Source organism: Tauraco erythrolophus, unplaced genomic scaffold (assembly GCF_009769465.1).
Source record: "Tauraco erythrolophus isolate bTauEry1 unplaced genomic scaffold, bTauEry1.pri scaffold_37_arrow_ctg1, whole genome shotgun sequence".
NCBI lineage: Eukaryota > Metazoa > Chordata > Aves > Musophagiformes > Musophagidae > Tauraco > Tauraco erythrolophus.
The window spans coordinates 1,529-19,706 of record NW_028238613.1 but is presented as its reverse complement, the minus strand read 5'-3'; the positions used below and the strand labels follow the sequence as shown (position 1 = coordinate 19,706).

Below are 18,178 nucleotides of genomic sequence, written 5' to 3'. Positions count from 1 at the left end.
TAAACCCGCAAACAAATGCAGATATAACAGTAAGAAGATGCTGAACTTGTTGTGTAAATAACCCCAAAATACAAAGAAAACCTCCTGCAGGTGATGTAAAAAGAGAGATAGCTCCTGGGGAATACTGGCAAATAGATTTCTCTGAGTTACCAAAGTGCAAGCAGTATAAATATCTACTTGGTTTAGTAGATACTTTCTCAGGATGGATGGAAGCCTTTCCTTGTGTCCTGGTGTGATGGGTTGATGTGGAGGGGTTCTGGTGGCAGGAGAGGGGATTTGCTCCCTGTGACTTCCCTGATTTTGGAACTGGGTCAGACCCGGTTCTGGCCACCAGATCGGACTCCCATCCCCCTTGGGGTCGAGCCAATCGGAGCCTCTGCGAATTGCCCTATTTAAGTTGGGACAAAGGAACTGGAAAAGGTGCTTTGCCCAGCTGTGAGGAGAGAAGGGAGGAGGGCACTACCCGACTCCCCAGCTCCTGGCCAGGCGGCTGCCCGCACCGGGCCAGCGCCACCTGCTGAGGATGGCCACAGCGGAGCCACCTGGGGAACTCGAGGAGAGCCCCGCTCCTGGGGTGCCCGCTGGGCCGAGTTCACCCAGAGAGGACTGAGATCTGAGAGAAACGGCCACACCGACACCGAGTGAGTGAAGATGGAATGGGACGAGGTGTGCCGGAGCTGAGTTTCCCCTGCAACCAGTGGCAAGACGGCAGGCAGCCCCCCTGCAGCCAGGACAGACTCGGTGGGGCAGAGACCCACTCACAGCCTGTGGAGAAGCCACGTTGGAGAAGAGATGCCTGAGCCTGAGAGAGGTCGTGGAGAAAGGGACACACAACAAGGTAGAGACGCATCCAGAGTCCATGGGACGACCCACGCCAGAGCGAGTGGCAACAGCTCCCTAAGAATCCATGACTGTGGTAAAGCCCGCACTGGAGCGATCCGATGGGGAAGGATTGCATCCTGCGGGTAGGGCTCACGCTGGAGAAGTCTGTGGATTTTCCTTGTGAGTAGGGGATCCACTGGAGCAAGGGAAAAGGGTGTAAGGACTCCTCCTCCTTTAAGAAAGGAGCAGCAGGAACAACATGGAATGAACTGACCTGCACTCCCCCAGTCCCTGCCCCCTGCGCTGCTGGGGGAGGAGGTAGAAGGTGTTGTTTTTAAGATCTGGCTGTGTTTCTTTTTATCCTCTCAAGTAACTGGTTTTGTTTCTCTTTATCCTTTCAAGTAGCTGTTAATAAATTGTTTTGCTTTATTCCCAGGCTGAGTCTGTTTTGCCTGGGACCATGGTTGGTGGGTGCTCCCTCTGTTCTTGTCTCGACCCTTGTGGGAGACTTAGTTCCCCTGAGACTGTGGGACACAAAAAAGTTTCCCATGAGATCATGGAACACAAAAAATAGAAGTGCATGAGAACTGCAAGCAACAGATAACAACAACAGATGTGCAGGACATGGAACTGAGAACAGTGACCTTGGGAAGAAGAACAGAAAATATTCTTACAGTAAACAAGGACTGGGACCAAATGCAAGAGGGGGGCTTGTTGCATGTATATAAGATTGCCAGCTTGGCTCAATAAACAATTTCGTCTGTGCTTTCACCTGGAGCACTCAGTGGGGTCCGTGCCTTACACCTCCACAAATGGCACCCGAACAGGGACCTGATATTCAAGTCGACTGACAGGACAAAGACATGGAAGAGAGAAGTCTGATGGAGGAGCTCAACGATGGGAAGCACGGCTTCAACGGAACACAATTTTGTACTTAAGGTGTTGACAAAAGTGCTAGAGAAACAGAATGGCACTGTCAACAGCACTGACTTGATACAACTCCTGGTTTGGGTATTGGCCCATGTACTGGAGGCAAACTCTTCAAATATATATATGATGGGGACTTGGGACACTATAGGCGTTAAACTTTGGGACGCAGCCACCCGTGGGGATGCTGCCGTGCACCGACAGCTGACAGCCTGGTGTGCTGTGTTCGAGGCATTGAAGGGTGCGGCGGGAGAGAGTGGGGGCGAGGGGGCGTCGGCGTCTGCCTCCCCCAGCGGCCCCGGCGGCCCCGGCCCCGCCTCCCCCGCGGCCCCCCCGGCAGAGGAACTGTGTGGAGCTGCCGGCGTGGAAAAGTCATCATCGAATCCTTTCGATTCAGGCTACGTAGACCCCGAACGGGAGCCCGACTTATTTCCTTCCCGGGCATGCGGCGGCGGGACCTGCGGCGAAACTCCCCGCATCGTGGCGCCTGCATGCCCCGGGGGGCCGGGCGGCGCTGCCCCGGTGCGGGGGAGCTCCGACCAACTGGCCGCCCGCCCGCCGCCTTTTCCCCCTTCCAGCGATGTCGATATATCGGCACTGCCGCCCTGCTCTCGGCTCCCCGCGCCGCACCGCCCACCGCGCCCGGCGGCGCCCCAGGAACGCCGTTCCCGCCAGCGACCGAAGCCGCGGGCGCAGCGCCTGCCTCGGCGCTGCCGCTCATATCCGCCCCCGTACTCCCCGATTCATCGACCGATGGATGGGGAGGAGTGCAGAAGCGAACCGCGGCTGGAGGGGCCTGAGACACGCTGCGTGCCCCGCTGTGCCGGTTCTGTTGCAGCTGATGGTCCCCTCGGCGGGAGGAGGTTCATATCAGGACTCACTTCACCATGTACAAAAGGGTTATTACAGTCGGTATTTGCCACAAAATTTTTTTTCCTAATGACTCCCGGATGTTGCGCGAGCGGCCGGAGCCGCAGCAATAACAATAACAAGAAAGCGGCGACGGGGGCGGCCGTCACAGGGCGGCTGGGTCCCCGTTTCCCCCGCCCCGCCGCACCGGGGCCGGCCAAGGGGAGGAAGGGCTGACCCCCCCGCCGCCGCCGCCGCCGCAGGCCGCGCCTGGAGAGCGGCCGCTTGGTTGCCGCCCGCGGCCCAGGTTTTACCAAGAGACAGCACATCTAACGCTTAACTTAGATATCTGTGCTGCAAAACCGTAAACACGCATATTCCATTGTACATCTGCGAGCGCACACCGCGCTGCCAGGGCCTATAGCAGAAGGGAACAGGCGAGCTGAGCCTCTCACGAGTGCAGCTCTGGTACCAAACTCGCTCATGCAGGCAAACATCTTGCATGACTTCTACCATCAGAATGCTGATGCCATTAGGTGACAATTTGGTATAACACGACAACAAGCCCGCTCAATCATACAATTGTGTAGTAGCTGTTAAAATATGATCATGCCACCAGTGAATGGTGTTAATCCTCGTGGTTTACGCTCGCAGGAACTTTGGCACACACCTCTTATCAGACATGTATTTTTGTCATCATAAGGTATTGAGCATGTTACTGGTATTCTTTACAATCCTACTGGGCAACCGATCATAGAACACACACATGGTACTTTGGAGAATATGCTTTTAAAACAAGAAGGGGGAATGATGGGGAAATCTCCCAATGAAACAATAGCTAAAGTGTTATAGGTGTTAAATCTCTTAAATCGAGAGCTAAACATTTTGGGATGGATCAAATGTCACATATCAGTCAAAATCAGGCACAGGTCATGGCTAGAGATTTGAGAATAACCTGGGGAAGAGGGCATGCTTGTGTCTCCGCAGGCCAAGAAAGTCAATGGGTACGTGCAAGGTGCGTGAAGTCTTATCTACGATGAGAGCATCCGCTGACACACAGAACACTGACAGCTGCACAAAACGAATGTCAGTCAGCCCGTGGTAAAAAGCCATTTGGTACCTCAATTGTGGGAGGCCCCTGAGAGAGACTGGGAAAAAAACAAGAAACAGTGTGAGAGGAGACTTCAAAAATAATTCATAGAATCATAGAATCACAGAATGGTTTGGGTTGGAAGGGACCTCAAAGATCATCTAGTTCCAACTCCCCTGCCATGGGCAGGGACACGCTCCACTACACCAGGTTGCCCAAAGCCTCATCCAACCTGGCCTGGAACACTTCCAGGGATGGGGCAGCCACAACTTCTCTGGGCAACCTGTTCCAGTGCCTCACCACCCTCAGAGGGAAGAATTTCTTCCTTAGATCTAATCAAAATCTCCCCTCTTTCAGTTTAAATCCATTGCCCCTTGTCCTGTCACTACACACCCTTGTAAAAAGCCCCTCTCCAGCTTTCCTGTAGCCCCTTTAGGTACTGGAAAGCTGCTATAAGATCACCCCGGAGCCTTCTCTTCTCCGGGCTGAACAGCCCCAACTCTCTCAGCCTGTCTTCATAGCAGAGGTGCTCCAGCCCTCGGATCATCCTTGTGGCCTCCTCTGGACTCGTTCCAGCAGCTCCATGTCCTTCTTATGTTGGGGACTCCAGAGCTGAATGCAGTATTCCAGGTGGGGTCTCACGAGAGCTGAGCAGAGGGGCAGAATCCCCTCCCTCGCCCTGCTGCCCACGCTGCTTTTGATACAGCCCAGGACACGGTTGGCTTTCTGGGCTGCCAGCGCACGGTGCCGGCTCATGTTGAGCTTCTCATCCACCAGCACTCCCAAGTCCTTTTCCTCAGGGCTGCTCTTGATCCATTCTCCGCCCAGCCTGTACTTGTGCTTGGGATTGCCCCGACCCACGTGCAGGACCTTGCACTTGGCCTTGTTGAACTTCACAAGGTTCTCACAGGCCCATCTCTCCAGCCTGTCAAGGTCCCTCTGGGTGGCCTCCCTTCCCTCCAGCGTGTCCACAACACCACACAACTTGGTGTCATCTGCAAACGTGCTGAGGGTGCACTCAATCCCACTGTCCATGTCTCCAACAAAGATGTTAAACAGCACTGGTCCCAGTACTGACCCCTGAGGAACACCACTTGTCACTCGCCTCCACGTGGACATTGAATCGTTGACCACAACTCTTTGAGTGCGACCATCCAGCCAATTCCTTATTCACCGAGTGGTCCATCCATCAAAACCATGTCTTTCCAGTTTAGAGACAAGGATGTCGTGTGGGACATTATCAAATGCTTTGGATAAGTCCAGGTAGATGATGTCAGTTGCTCTTCCCCAATCCATCAATGCTGTAACCTCATTGTAGAAGGCCACCAAATTAGTCAGGCAGGATTTGCCCTTCGTGAAGCTATGTTGGCTGTCACCAATCACCTCCTTATTTTCTATGTGCCTTAGCATAGTCGCCAGGAGGATCTGCTCCATGATCTTGCTGGGCACAGAGGTGAGACTGACTGGCCTGTAGTTCCCTGGGTCTTCTTTTTTCCCCTTTTTAAAGATGGGGGCTATGTTTCCCCTTTTCCAGTCAGTGGGAACTTCACCAGATTGACTAATATCAAATTAATGACAAAGAATTACAAACTGGACTTAGTTGTGAGCACATAACTTTGAAAAGAGAAGCTAGGAGGATTGTTATTGAACAACATGTTGTGATTCGCAAAAACCGCTGTCAGCCAGCAGAGCACATACTGGGCAGCCTTGTTGCACGCACTGGCCACGCGTGCGGCAACGCTGTGTCAGTACCTTTGTCATAGACTCTGCTGAGGGTGTAAAAGGGATGGCTCAGAGCGGAGCTGAGGGAGGCTGCAGAGCACATTGTGTGGATAAACAGGGGACGCCCTGAAGGTGCTGTGCCTGCCTCCCTTCTCCATGATGACCCTGTGGATTGACACCCTCCTGCTCAGCGGAATCTTGGGCATAATTGAGATGGTACTGATGTAGATTCTATTAGACCCTTAGTGAAAGCAGGATTAATGGCATTGATAATTTTATTAATATTGGCTTGTGTAGTGCCTTGTTCATTGCAGTGCTTACAGAATGCTTTTATGAAGGCCCTGAACTGAAATGCATTTGCCGTCATGCTAAAACAAGAAGGGGGAGATGTGGGAGACAATTCCCCTGAGACTGTGGAACACACAGTAGTTTCCCATGAGATCATGGAACACAAAAAATAGAAGTGCATGAGAACTGCAAGCAACAGATAACAACAACAGATGTGCATGTCATGGTTTGATGTGGAGGGGGGGGTGGTTCTGGTGGCAGGAGAGGGATTTTGCTCCCTGCGACCTCCCCGGTTTTGGAACCGGGTTAGGCTTAGTTCTGGCCACCGGATCAGACTGCCATCCCCCTCGGGGTTGAGCCAATAGGGCGCCTCTGCGAATTGCCCTATTTAAGTCAGGACAAAGGGACCGGAAAAGGTGCTTCGCCCAGGATCGAGCAGAGAAGGGAGGAGGGCACTGCCCCCGCTCCCTGGCTCCCGGCCGGGTAGCTGCCTGCGTCGGGCCGGCGCTGCCCACGGAGAATGGTGGCGGCGGAGCCAGCTGGGGAACTCGGGGGCACCCCACTCCCGGGGTGCCCACTGGGCTGAGTTCACCTGGAGAGGACTGAGATCTGAGAGAAACAGCTGCATCGACAGCAGGTCAGTGAGGATGGAGCGGGAGGAGGTGCCGGAGCCGAGTTTCCCCTGCGGCTGATGGTGAGATAGCAGGCGGCCCCCCTGCAACCAGGACGGCCTCGGTGGAGCAGAGACCCACTCGCAGCCCGTGGGGAGAAGATGCCTGAGCCTGAGGATGGTCGTGTTGGGACGCACAACAAGGCAGAGAGGCATCTGGAGTCTGCGTGACGACCCACGACGGAGCGAGTGGCTACAGCTCCCTAAGTACCCGAGACTGTGGTGCAGCCCACACCGGAGCAATCTGTGGGGAAGGATTGTTTCCAGTGGGCTGGACTCACGCTGGAGAAGTTTGTGGTTTTTTCCTCGTGGGTAGGGGATCCATTGGAGCAGGGGAAAAGGGTGTAAGGACTCCTTCTCCTTTAAGAAAGAAGCAGCAGTAACAGCACGGAATGAACTGACCTGCACTCCCCCAGTCCCTGCCCCCTGTGCTGCTGGGGGGAGGAGGTAGAGCCGGGAGGAAAAGGAAGGTGGGGGGGGAAGGTGTCGGTTTTAAGATCTGGTTTTGTTTCTTTCTGTCCTCTTGAGTAATCGGTTTTTGTTTCCCTTTGTCCTTCTAAGTAATCATTAATAAACTGTTTTGCTTTGAGAAAAGCTCTGCCTGTTTTGCCCAGGACCATGGTTGGTGGGTGCTCCCTCTGTTCTTGTCTCAACCCTCAGTCCCTTTGGTGTTTTGTTTTTTTTTCCTCCCCTCTCTACTTTACTGGAGAAGGAGAGACTGTGTGAGTTTTAGTTGCTGGATCAGCCTAAAACCACTACAGTGCAGGACACGGAACTGAGAACAGTGACCTTGGGAAGAAGAACAGAAAATATTCTTACAGTAAACAAGGACTGGGACCAAATGCAAGAGGGGGGCTTGTTGCATGTATATAAGATTGCCAGCTTGGCTCAGTAAACAATTTCGCCTGTGCTTTCACCTGGAGCACTCAGCGGGGTCCGTGCCTTAATCCTCCACAGACCCTCAGACCTTTTATTATGTTTTTCTCCTCTCCACTTCACTGGGGAAGGAGTGAGAGAGTGGCTGTGTGGAGTTTAGTTGTCAGATCAGCCTAAACCACGACACCTGGTTTCAGCTGGGACAGAGTCAGCTCTTCTTTCTAGCAGCCAGAAGAGCTCCGTGTTTTGGTTTTACTCAGAGACTTGCTCTGAGAAGAACGCTGACAGTGCACTGATGTTTGTAGTTGGCACTGAGGTCTCAAGGACTTTTCAGCTGCCGTGTTCTTGCCAGTGTGCAGGAGCACAACAGGATGGAGGGGAGCATGGCCGGGACATGACTCTCCTTATGATTTGTACTTAGATTTAGGATTGAGGGCCAAACTGACCAATCAGTATTCCATATCATGCAGCGTCATGCCCAATATAAAAATGAGGGCCAGTTGGAAAGAAGGGCTTTTGTTCTTCCGGGGCTCTCACTCTTGGACTCTTGGAGTGCTTTCTCTCTCTCTTTTTGGGCCTCTCGCTCATCCGGGATTGCGGTATCGGGATTTATCTGTTTCAGGATTGTTAGTTTGGGACGAGACGGGCCTCGGTCAAGGGGTGGTGACCAATTACACCGTACATCACACATTTGTATATATTTATCATTGTACATATCTGTAAATATTCATATATTAGTAGTAGTATTAAATTGTTCTTATCTCAACCCACGGGTCTCTTTCCCTTTTCCCCTTTAATTCTCTTCCTCATCCCCCCGGGGGGTGGGGGAGGGTGAACGAGCAGCTGTGTGGAGTTTAGTTGCCAGAGCGGCCTAAACCATGACACCTTGCCACACCAATCAGACTAGAGAGGTTGTTAAAGCATTACTCAAAGAAATAATCCCTAGATTTGGAATTCCTGAAGGGCTATCTTTAGACAATGGGCCACACTTTATCTTGGAAGTAGTCCAGAGAGTGACAAAATTTCTTCAATTTAAATGGAATTTACACATCCCTTGGAGGCCATGGTCTAGTGGAAATGTAGAAAAAATGAACCAAACTCTTAAAAGGCAAATTTCAAAATTGTGTCAAGAAAGGCAACTCAAGTGGGCAGATGTTTTACCAATTGCCTTAATGAGAATTAGAAGTACCCTGTGAGTTAGGGAAGGAGTGAGGCCTTTTGAAATACTGTATGGGAAGCCATATCCTGTCACAAGTATAGGAACCCGGAGTGATCAGATGCATATTAAAGGGGAAGGGATGTTAAAAGTTCATTTGCTGTCTCTTTCGCGCATTTTATCATCCTTACACAGATATCTCAACCAGCGAGCTCCTTTGCCCTTGGACACACCAGTACGCAATTTCAAACCTGGAGATTCAGACTACATCTGTTCTTGGAAAGATGAACCACTGAAAGAAAAAATGAAAGGGACCTTACGCCGTACTATTGACCATCTATACCCCTGTGAAAGTGGAAGAAATTAACTCTTGGATCCACTACACACGAGTCAAGCCAGCCCTCTCCTCAGAGCCTGGAGAAGAGTGGAAAGCTGTTTTGACTGAACCATTAAAGACTGCACTGTTGCATAATTGTGTTGTAAAATGAAAAGTTATACCTTTTTGTTTCTTTTCCAGATTGTAGGATCAACCATGCTTTTCCAGAAATAAGACCAGTCTGAAAATATATGGGAAAGTCTTGCCAGGAACATTGTGAACATCACTTTTATTTTTGTTTAGCTGGAGGAATATCTGTAGAAGTTTTCACTTCTTGCTTATTGGGAGTACCAGCACTCCCTCTACTTTTGAAACCATGATTTTAACCAGTTGTTGTATGCTACAATGTTTCCCCATCTGTACAGATACCTCGAAGACAATTTTGAAGAGGAAAAATAAGGAAAGGTTTCTCCTGGTAAAGAAAGGAGATGATAATCCTTTTACCAAAGAAATAAAGCAAAAAGAACTGGAAATGCAATGTTGAGACTTATAGAAATTTTATAAGAATATAAGTCTCAGAAGGGGGGAAATTGATGTAAAATATGTCACCACATTACCAGATTGATAATAAAGTCAGGTCATAAAGATCTGGCTAAGCATTTTAAGAAATGAGGAGCCTCATCCTGTTGTACCAGGATCTTGGCAATTTGGCCATGTAAATGTTTAACTAGTTGGAAAATTCTTTTCCTTTAGCTGAACTTTACTCATTTTAATAAGAAAAACATGCCCTCATCACTGAAGCTACCCACCTCCTGAAGAAGACTCTCACCCACCGAGCATGCACAATGATTTTCTAGAGGTTTATACCTTTAATTGCAGATGAAGAAAACTTGTACCAATCAGAAGAGGTTTAAGTAGAATGATTACAAATAGAAATGTTATAGCTTATACATATGTAATTATACATGTATAAATAGAATCCTTTTAAGCACCTAGGTGTGCTAGTTTTGTGATTTTACCATCTAGCACCCATCTCTGCACAGCTATGTAATAAACAAATATCTTGACTCTGTGTGCAGATTGGCATTTTACACACTGGGTGAAAGAATCCTAGGTTTTTGGGACAACAACAGGGATGTGTCGTTACAGGCACAGCCTGCACTGCTTCCCACCCTGAGGTTCATACAATTGCTAGCAAGCAATATTCGCAACATGAAGCAGAAAACAACCCTGAGTTCCTTCCCCAGCAGCTGGGAGAGGTTTCCCATCCTTATTTCCCCTTTGGTCCCAACAAGGATCCAGAGGAGATTTCCCAGGGCAGGGACTGGGCTTTCAGACCAGCCAGATGCTGTTGCAGGAGGGCAGGGCTGGGAGGCATCATGCCAGATGAAGGTTTTGCAGGGCTTTTGGCTAATGCCAAACCACCCTCATCAATGCCAAATCACCCTCTCCAGAGCCCTCCCTGCCTGAGGAGAGCCACTGCAGGAGCTCCTGGGCCAGCACAAAGCCCAACCAGGAAAGCCCAGCTGGCAGTGGGGCAGACTGGCTCACGTCAATGCCCAGTGGTGAGTGCTTCCCTTTCCATGACCAAGTGTGGAAAAATAGCCAAAATGGGGGAAATGGAAGAACACTGCTCCCCAAAGTTCAGCTCACAAGCTGTAATATTGAAGTAGCTTTGAGGCGAGACACAGTTGCTGCTCCCAGGAACGGAATGCGGTTGGCATGGACAAGGCCTGCCCTGGCCGAACAGCACATACAATATCCTTGAAATGGGGAGCAGAGTGGTACGAAGGTATCACGGTTCGTCCCTGTTACCAGGGACAGAGAATGGCTGGCAAAGGGAACCGCACAGCTGGCAAGAAAGATGGATCCCAACTGTTGCCTCAACAATGGTGGTGGATGGAGTTAGGATGCCAAGACCAAGCCAGACATTTACCTGGGCAATTTGGCCATGTTAATGTTTAACAAGTTGCAAAACTCTTGTCCTTTAGGTGAACTTTGATCATTATAATATCATTATAATACCAAAACACACCTCCATCCCAAAAGCTACCTGCCTCCAGGCTGCGACCACCCCTCACTGAGCATGCGCTCTGAATTTCTTCTAGTCTACACCTTTAAATCAAGGCAAGGAAAATTTACACCAATCTTGACAAAGATATGTATGACTAGAGTCACTCAAGCTCCACCTGAAAGTAAAAAACAGTATAAAAATAGCTAAAGAGAAGAGAGTGTAGGGGGAAGACCTCCCTCGGAACATCTGGGACCAGTCGACGGGCTGGACCTCTCTTCCCCCCCATAGGGACACCTATTGGGTAAGAGCTCTGTGTTACACGCGCTTAGTTACTAACATCTTGCAGCTATTTCGAATTACCACTGATCAGTTTTGTTTTCACAGTCAGTACCTATCACTGGCTGTCTTCAAATCTATATCCCATCACAAGTATATGTAATAAAATCTGTCATATATAAATATAAGTTTCTGGAAACTTCAATAATTGATACAGGGGATATAAGGGATTTGGTGCAGTGTCGCTGCCCGTGAGGGTCCCTGAATAGGTCAGACAAACACCCTCTGACTTAGTGGGCTGTCCAGAGGGATTTGTCCCAGTGACACTGTCAGCGTAAGCCTGACAGACCAGTCAAATTGTAAAGGGTTCAAGGTAACCCCCTCTTCTCCTTAAACGGGGCGTGGCAGGTGGGTCGGGTACAAGAGTCTTGTCTGTCTTGGGAAAGTGGTAGACTGGTCAAATTGAAAAGGGCTTGAGGTAGTCCCCCTCTTTATCCTCTTTTGACCTAACACCATGTTGTAAAGTGACACCAAGAGTTAAAATTCCAGGCAGATTACATCACAAGTGCTCCTGAGCATGGAAAAATAAATTCACTACAACAAATTGAGAACTGAAGTTTTTTAAGCCCATGTCTGTCTTATGCAACTCCAAAGTAATTGCAGCGCTACTTGCTCTGCTAAATAAAACATGTTGGAGTGGTTAGGATTTAAGATGGTTTATCTCCCCATTGCCTGAGCTTTTGTGTCTGAGGCCTCTTTCTGCAACACTAGAACCACCCCAAGACCCAAGTGAAGTGTATTTAAATACTCTTTGATCTCTTCCCAAGACTTACTATTAAAAAGGCAGTTAAAAAGAAATATTCTGCTCTCCCTCCTCCTGAAGAAACTGAACAAAAAGTTTAGGTTTGTGGACACAAGCTCCAGGGTGGCGGCTTTGAGGACCACAGGCTCCATCACCTTCATATACCCAGGGATGTTTAAACAGTTCATGATGTAGGAGGGGTGAAACATCCTCCATGCAAAGTGGCCCTCAGGCATCTAAAATCCTTGGCCAAACAGGAGAAATTCAAGTCAGTGCATTTGTGTGCACTGCCAGGAAGGAGCAGCTATTTTTTTTTCCCAAAGAATAATCAGAAATAAGTTCTGGCAAAAAACTTAGCAGCATCTCATCATATCTACTCCACCATGGACACCCAACAAGAGTCCCCTTCAATAGCTGCATGGGGAGCAGAGCCTGACCCACTGCCAGGCTGCAGGAGACAGTCTCTGGCAGCATTACGAGCAGTATTTCTAAATAAACACCTTTGAAGCCAGATGGCCTTAAAATGCCTTTTTCTATTAACTGCTGTCACTCTCCATCTCAGGGAAGAATCCATCAGCAGTCTGGGTGCTCTACTTTGCTGAAAACCTCCTTCCCAGAGGGGAACTGCTCCCTCTCACAGATCCCCATTGGTGAGAAACAGGGGAGAATGCTTCAACGGGGAGCAAGAATAAATCTGTATAAACACCACTAAAGTATCCATGCACACTGCAACATCCACCAGTGCAACATCCAGGCTAAGGAGACTGCACCAGGCCTCCTTCCAACAGGAAAACATGAGTCAAAAGAGAAGAGAATGCAGCTTATAGTAAAGAGGGGATATTAACAGAGTTTAGAAGGAAACATTAAAGCACCCTGCACCAGACACAGGGTGCAAAGCTCCATCAGACTGGGAGGAAACACAACAGGAGACCAGTGCAACTTGACATCAAGAGGTCCTTTTGCAAGACTCCATTGGAGCAGCTCCAGAGGAAGCCACAAAGATGATCTGAATGATGGAGCACCTCTCCAATGCAGACAGGCTGAGAGAGTTGGGGTTTTTCAGCCTGGAGAAGAGAAGGCTCCACAGGGAGATTGGTGAAGCACTGGAACAGGTTACCCAGAGAAGTTGTGGATGCCCCATCCCTGGAGGTGTTCAAGGACAGGTTGGACAGGGCTTTGAGTAACCTGATCCAATGGAAGATGTCTCTGCTCATTGGGGGGAGGGGGTGTGTGTGCATGGTGTTAGACTAGGTGACCTTTAAAGGTCCCTTCCAACCCAAACCATTCTGCGATTCCTGATGCTGGTTGATGCTCAAATACAAGTGCATGGAGTTTACCTTGCAGCTGCACTGAAACAACTCTGAAATGCAAGTTCCTGAGCATTAAAGCAAACTGCAGCTGTGCCCTTTGGAAGACCACAAGTTGCTTTTTAAAGGTAGCATGTAAAGCCAGCAATTAATGGAAAACAAGATTATTTGCACATGAAGTCACTCAGCCACACCAAAGTCAGGGCCACAATGTATTAAGCACTAAGAAACCCCCTTGATGACTGGAAAAGGGGAAACATAGCCCCCATCTTTAAAAAGGGGAAAAAAGACCCAGGGAACTACAGGCCAGTCAGTCTCACCTCTGTGCCCGGCAAGATCATGGAGCAGATCCTCCTGGCGACTATGCTAAGGCACATAGAAAATAAGGAGGTGATTGGTGACAGCCAACATGGCTTCACGAAGGGCAAATCCTGCCTGACTAATTTGGTGGCCTTCTATGATGAGGTGACAGCATTGATGGATCGGGGAAGAGCAACTGACATTGTCTACCTGGACTTATCCAAAGCATTTGATAATGTCCCACACGACATCCTTGTCTCTAAACTGGAAAGACATGGTTTTGATGGATGGACCACTCGGTGAATAAGGAATTGGCTGGATGGTCGCTCTCAAAGAGTTGTGGTCAATGGTTCAATGTCCACGTGGAGGCCTGTGACGAGTGGTGTTCCTCAGGGGTCGGTACTGGGACCAGTGCTGTTTAACATCTTTGTTGGTGACATGGAAACTGAGATCGAGTGCACCCTCAGCAAGTTTGCAGATGACACCAAGATGTGTGGTGGTGTGGACACGCTGGAGGGAAGGGATGCCATCCAGAGGGACCTTGACAGGCTGGAGAGATGGGCCTGTGAGAACCTTGTGAAGTTCAACAAGGCCAAGTGCAAGGTCCTGCACGTGGGTCGGGGCAATCCCAAGCACAAGTACAGGCTGGGCGGAGAATGGATCAAGAGCAGCCCTGAGGAAAAGGACTTGGGAGTGCTGGTGGATGAGAAGCTCAACATGAGCCGGCACCGTGGGCAGCAGGGCGAGGGAGGGGATTCTGCCCCTCTGCTCTGCTCTCCTGAGACCCCACCTGGAATACTGTGTTCAGCTCTGGAGTCCCCAACATAAGAAGGACATGGAGCTACTGGAACGAGTCCAGAGGAGGCCACAAGGATGATCCGAGGGCTGGAGCACCTCTGCTATGGAGACAGGCTGAGAGAGTTGGGGCTGTTCAGCCCAGAGAAGAGAAGGCTCCGGGGTGATCTTATAGCAGCTTTCCAGTACCTAAAGGGGCTACAGGAAAGCTGGAGAGGGGCTTTTTACAAGGGTGTGTAGTGACAGGACAAGGGGCAATGGCTTTAAACTGAAAGAAGGGAGATTTTGATTAGATCTAAGGAAGAAATTCTTCCCTCTGAGGGTGGTGAGGCACTGGACCAGCTTTCCCAGAGAAGCTGTGGCTGCCCCATCCCTGGAAGTGTTCCAGGCCAGGTTGGATGAGGCTTTGGGCAACCTGGTGTAGTGGAGGGTGTCCCTGCCCATGGCAGGGGGGTTGGAACTAGATGATCTTTGAGGTCCCTTCCAACCCAAACCATTCTGATTGATGGGTGGGTGGGAAGGAGGAATGTCAGCCAGCCCCAGCCTCCATGGGCTGCTCCAAGTGACAACCATGAAGAAAGCAAAATATTCAAGTTAACAGAAACAAGTCTTTATTAAGTAACTTTTAATATCAGAAAAATAAAACTCTTAGAATTCTCTTTACAGCAAATATATAATATCAGTGCTTTGGCCATCATAAGTTAAAGGCTCTTTATCATAAAATATATGGTTTTTATCTTTACTCAAATTGAATTTTAATCCCTATAACCTCTCTACATATACATAAAGTGTAGTAAAATTAGCAAATACTGAACTATATTGATAATTTATCATTCTTAGTTTGTGGTTTATAGAAGTGGTACACGCACTTAATGTCTGTTAATTCCTTGGCTTGGTGAACATCTGTCTGTATCTACAAGACTGCAGCTAAAGATTAAGTTTCAACACTGACATGTAACTATTCTACAAGCAATTATAGCATTAAAGTTATGCAGTACATAATATGCCATCAAGGCAACTCTTACACTGAAAAATCATAAAATAAAAACCATTATTTGTCAACTTTTATATGAAATATAACTCTTCAAGTAGAAATAAAAAATATTTTTTTCTGTATATTTACTGGTTCAATACACAATTTTTTTGTTATTCTGAGAAAAAGCTTTGTCTTGGGAAAATAATGCTTAAAAAAATAAAAAAATCCACCAGAACTCCACTTTGTGTCTTTTTTTGTTGTTTTAATATATGCCAGCACAGATTTGGGAACATACTGAGGATGAAAAAGCTAGAAACATCCACAGGTTGAAATGTAAGAAGCACATTCAAAAGACATTTTTCTTCCTTATGATTGGAAAGACAATTTTGAAATGAAGTAAACCGATTGCAAGGCCACTGTCACAGCTGCTGTCATGAGTAATACAAGGGCACATGCACAAGTCTCCCTTTTTCCTTTTCCTTACTAAAAATAAAGCATATATTTATATACGTGCAAGACAAACATGGATTGAACATGAACAGACTGTCAGCATCCTCACTATTAGTCAAAGTACGTGCATCCCAAAACCCTTACTGAAATAGGATGAAGCCAGTCAGATTTTCCCACATTTCATTAAAAAAAGCAGTGGGTAGGAATTCACAAATCAAGATGTTCCTGATCCTCTGAACGTAGTGGCCTTAACACATCAGGTGAAACGGAGGTGCATCAGGCAGCTTCTCTCCTCCCCACCGTAATTATCTGAACCTGCCAATAACATCATCCATTTCAATAAATCAAACCATGCTTTAAAAAAAGGTATTTGCGATGCTGAAGAATTAGGCATAAGTCATCACACGAAGCAAAAAAAAAATATTTCCCCAAACCTGTTTTTCAAAACTGGCAGTGTAAAGAAGGCAGCATTGGAAGTGTTGTTTGATATATTGATAATGCTACAAACCCTCCATAGCAGATGAGTACTTCTGCTTTTAGACAAGGTTCATTGCTGCCAGCACACAGAAGTGAAACACTTAGAGATCCTTTAGAAAGCCTGTAAAATTTGGTGGGTGGTTTTTTTTTTTTTCAGTTGTGTAATTGATGAAAACTTCCCCTCACTGTGCCATAACATCACAGCAGATGGATCTCTACTAAACATGCCATTTGCTTACACTGAACCGAACAGAGATCACCTAGGTTTAGTGTTACTGTAGCAGCCTTTTGAGAAAGTAGAAATTTATTAACAACTTCAGCCTAATCCCAAGAAAGCTCGACAGTCAGAATTCATTAGTAAGTTTACTAGAGGGTACCATTACACCCACATCTTTAAGTTTTTAAAAATACATATATAACAATATTTTATATATATATATATATATATATATTTAAGAGTGAATTTGGATTGTCTGAGTAACAGCTGTCTGGCAAACAGGACATGATGGTGTTTCCTTTTCACAGATTTTGTTGGCACACTCCAAGCAGAAGAGATTGTGGCCACAGGGGACCAGGGCTGCAGTGACTTCACTCTCAAAGCAGATGACGCAGTCATGCTTCTGTCTCAACTCAGGGGGTGAGCTGGATGTGGAGCCGCCATTGGAAGAGGAATAGCTGTTGGTACCACTGGAAAAAGCAGGGATGTATACAGGAAGGCCAGTTTGGTGGCCAGTGCTAGGTGGGTCACTCCTCACTCCCCTAGCCAGTGGGTGATCTAGACTTTCTGGAAATGTGGGTGACAGGCGAGGAGTAGATGACTGGCTTCCTTGACACTGAGGCTTGGCATTACTAGCAGGGTCACTACCAAAGCCGGAGAGCGGGTTTACGGGTTCAAAAGGGGTCCAAATGGTTTGGGAAGGCATTGGTAAGGAGTCATATGTGGGAGAGTCAACTGCAAGGTCTTCCGTGCCCACCGAAGGCAGTGTTTCTCCAAACCAGAAGTTGCCTGTGCTGAACGGACTCGTCGGGCTGAAGTCAGCCAACCTATTGCTTCCAAAATAGGAATCTGTGGACCCACTTCCCAAGGAGCTGGAGCTGTCGTTTCTATAATTAGAAATCATTCTGGTGTGGCTAGGAGGGACAGGATTAGAAGCAAGCCACGCAGATCCAAGAGTGCCTCCTTCAAAGCTCACATCCGTACCGTTGTAATGGAAATCGTTCTCTTCATTCAGCTCAATGTAACTCCCAGTACGCATGGCTATATGCATCTCTATCTCCTCACGCGCACGGTTGACGTTTTCAGGCATTCCCGTAACTTCAAAGACAGGCTCCTTATCTCTACTGGGAGTGACTATGTAGGTATGGGTCTGCTGCTGAATTCTTTTGATTGTAGCTCCTTTTGGTCCAACCACCAACCCAACTACGCAGTAAGGCACCCTGACTTGGACTGTCATCTGACCCGGCAGGTTGGGGGTATATGTCAAACCTCCCAGGGCAGGACCATTCTTGTTGCGTGATGCTCTGATCATGGAGAAGTGTTCAGCAGCTGAGAAAATTTCCCTTTTGGCCATGGCTACGTCCTCTTTTCGTCCAGTGACAACAAAGATGGGTTCTTCTCCACGAACAGGAGTCTTAATGTAAGTATTCGTCTTGGCCCTTAGTGCTTTTATTTTGCAACCTGTTTAAAGGAAACACGTGCAAGTTTAGCAAGACATCTAAGTTTAGAAAGCCACAAGCAAGTCTTCTATTTTAAGCTGTTAAAGAGTTTCAAGAAACTGTAGGGTGAAACAAGAAGCAGCTGGTTTTATCTCTGCAAGCCACACTAGAGAAAGCAGTAACAACTTCTACCTATTATTTCCAAACAGACCTGACACACAGCCACAAACTATCTTAGCAACATTTATTGGGCTGGTTTAGTTTGTCATCTCCTGAATCGCTATTAGACAGTGAATAAACATGGATGGCTTTTTCTGACAGCCACGTTCATGATTATCCCATAAATACTGGTGGGTTTATATTTTTTGCATTGATTGGGTATCCTTCAGTTATTTCTAAGATCCTGCAA

At 48.0% G+C, this 18,178-nt stretch overlaps 1 protein-coding gene across 1 annotated transcript; it reads right to left on the bottom strand.

Annotated features, from left to right (window-relative positions):
- Positions 1-16,565: 16,565 nt before the first annotated feature.
- LOC104383845 (RNA-binding E3 ubiquitin-protein ligase MEX3C) lies at positions 16,566-17,732 on the bottom strand. Its single transcript, XM_009992110.2, has one exon. The coding sequence runs from the start codon at positions 17,682-17,684 to the stop codon at positions 16,566-16,568; it is 1,119 nt and encodes a 372-aa protein (XP_009990412.2). The 5' UTR covers positions 17,685-17,732.
- Between the last annotated feature and the right edge of the window lie 446 nt (positions 17,733-18,178).

Bases quoted from the DNA above. Each gene is read 5' to 3' on its own strand.
- LOC104383845 (XM_009992110.2), bottom strand. From the start codon at position 17,684: ATGGCCAAAAGGGAAATTTTCTCAGCTGCTGAACACTTCTCCATGATC.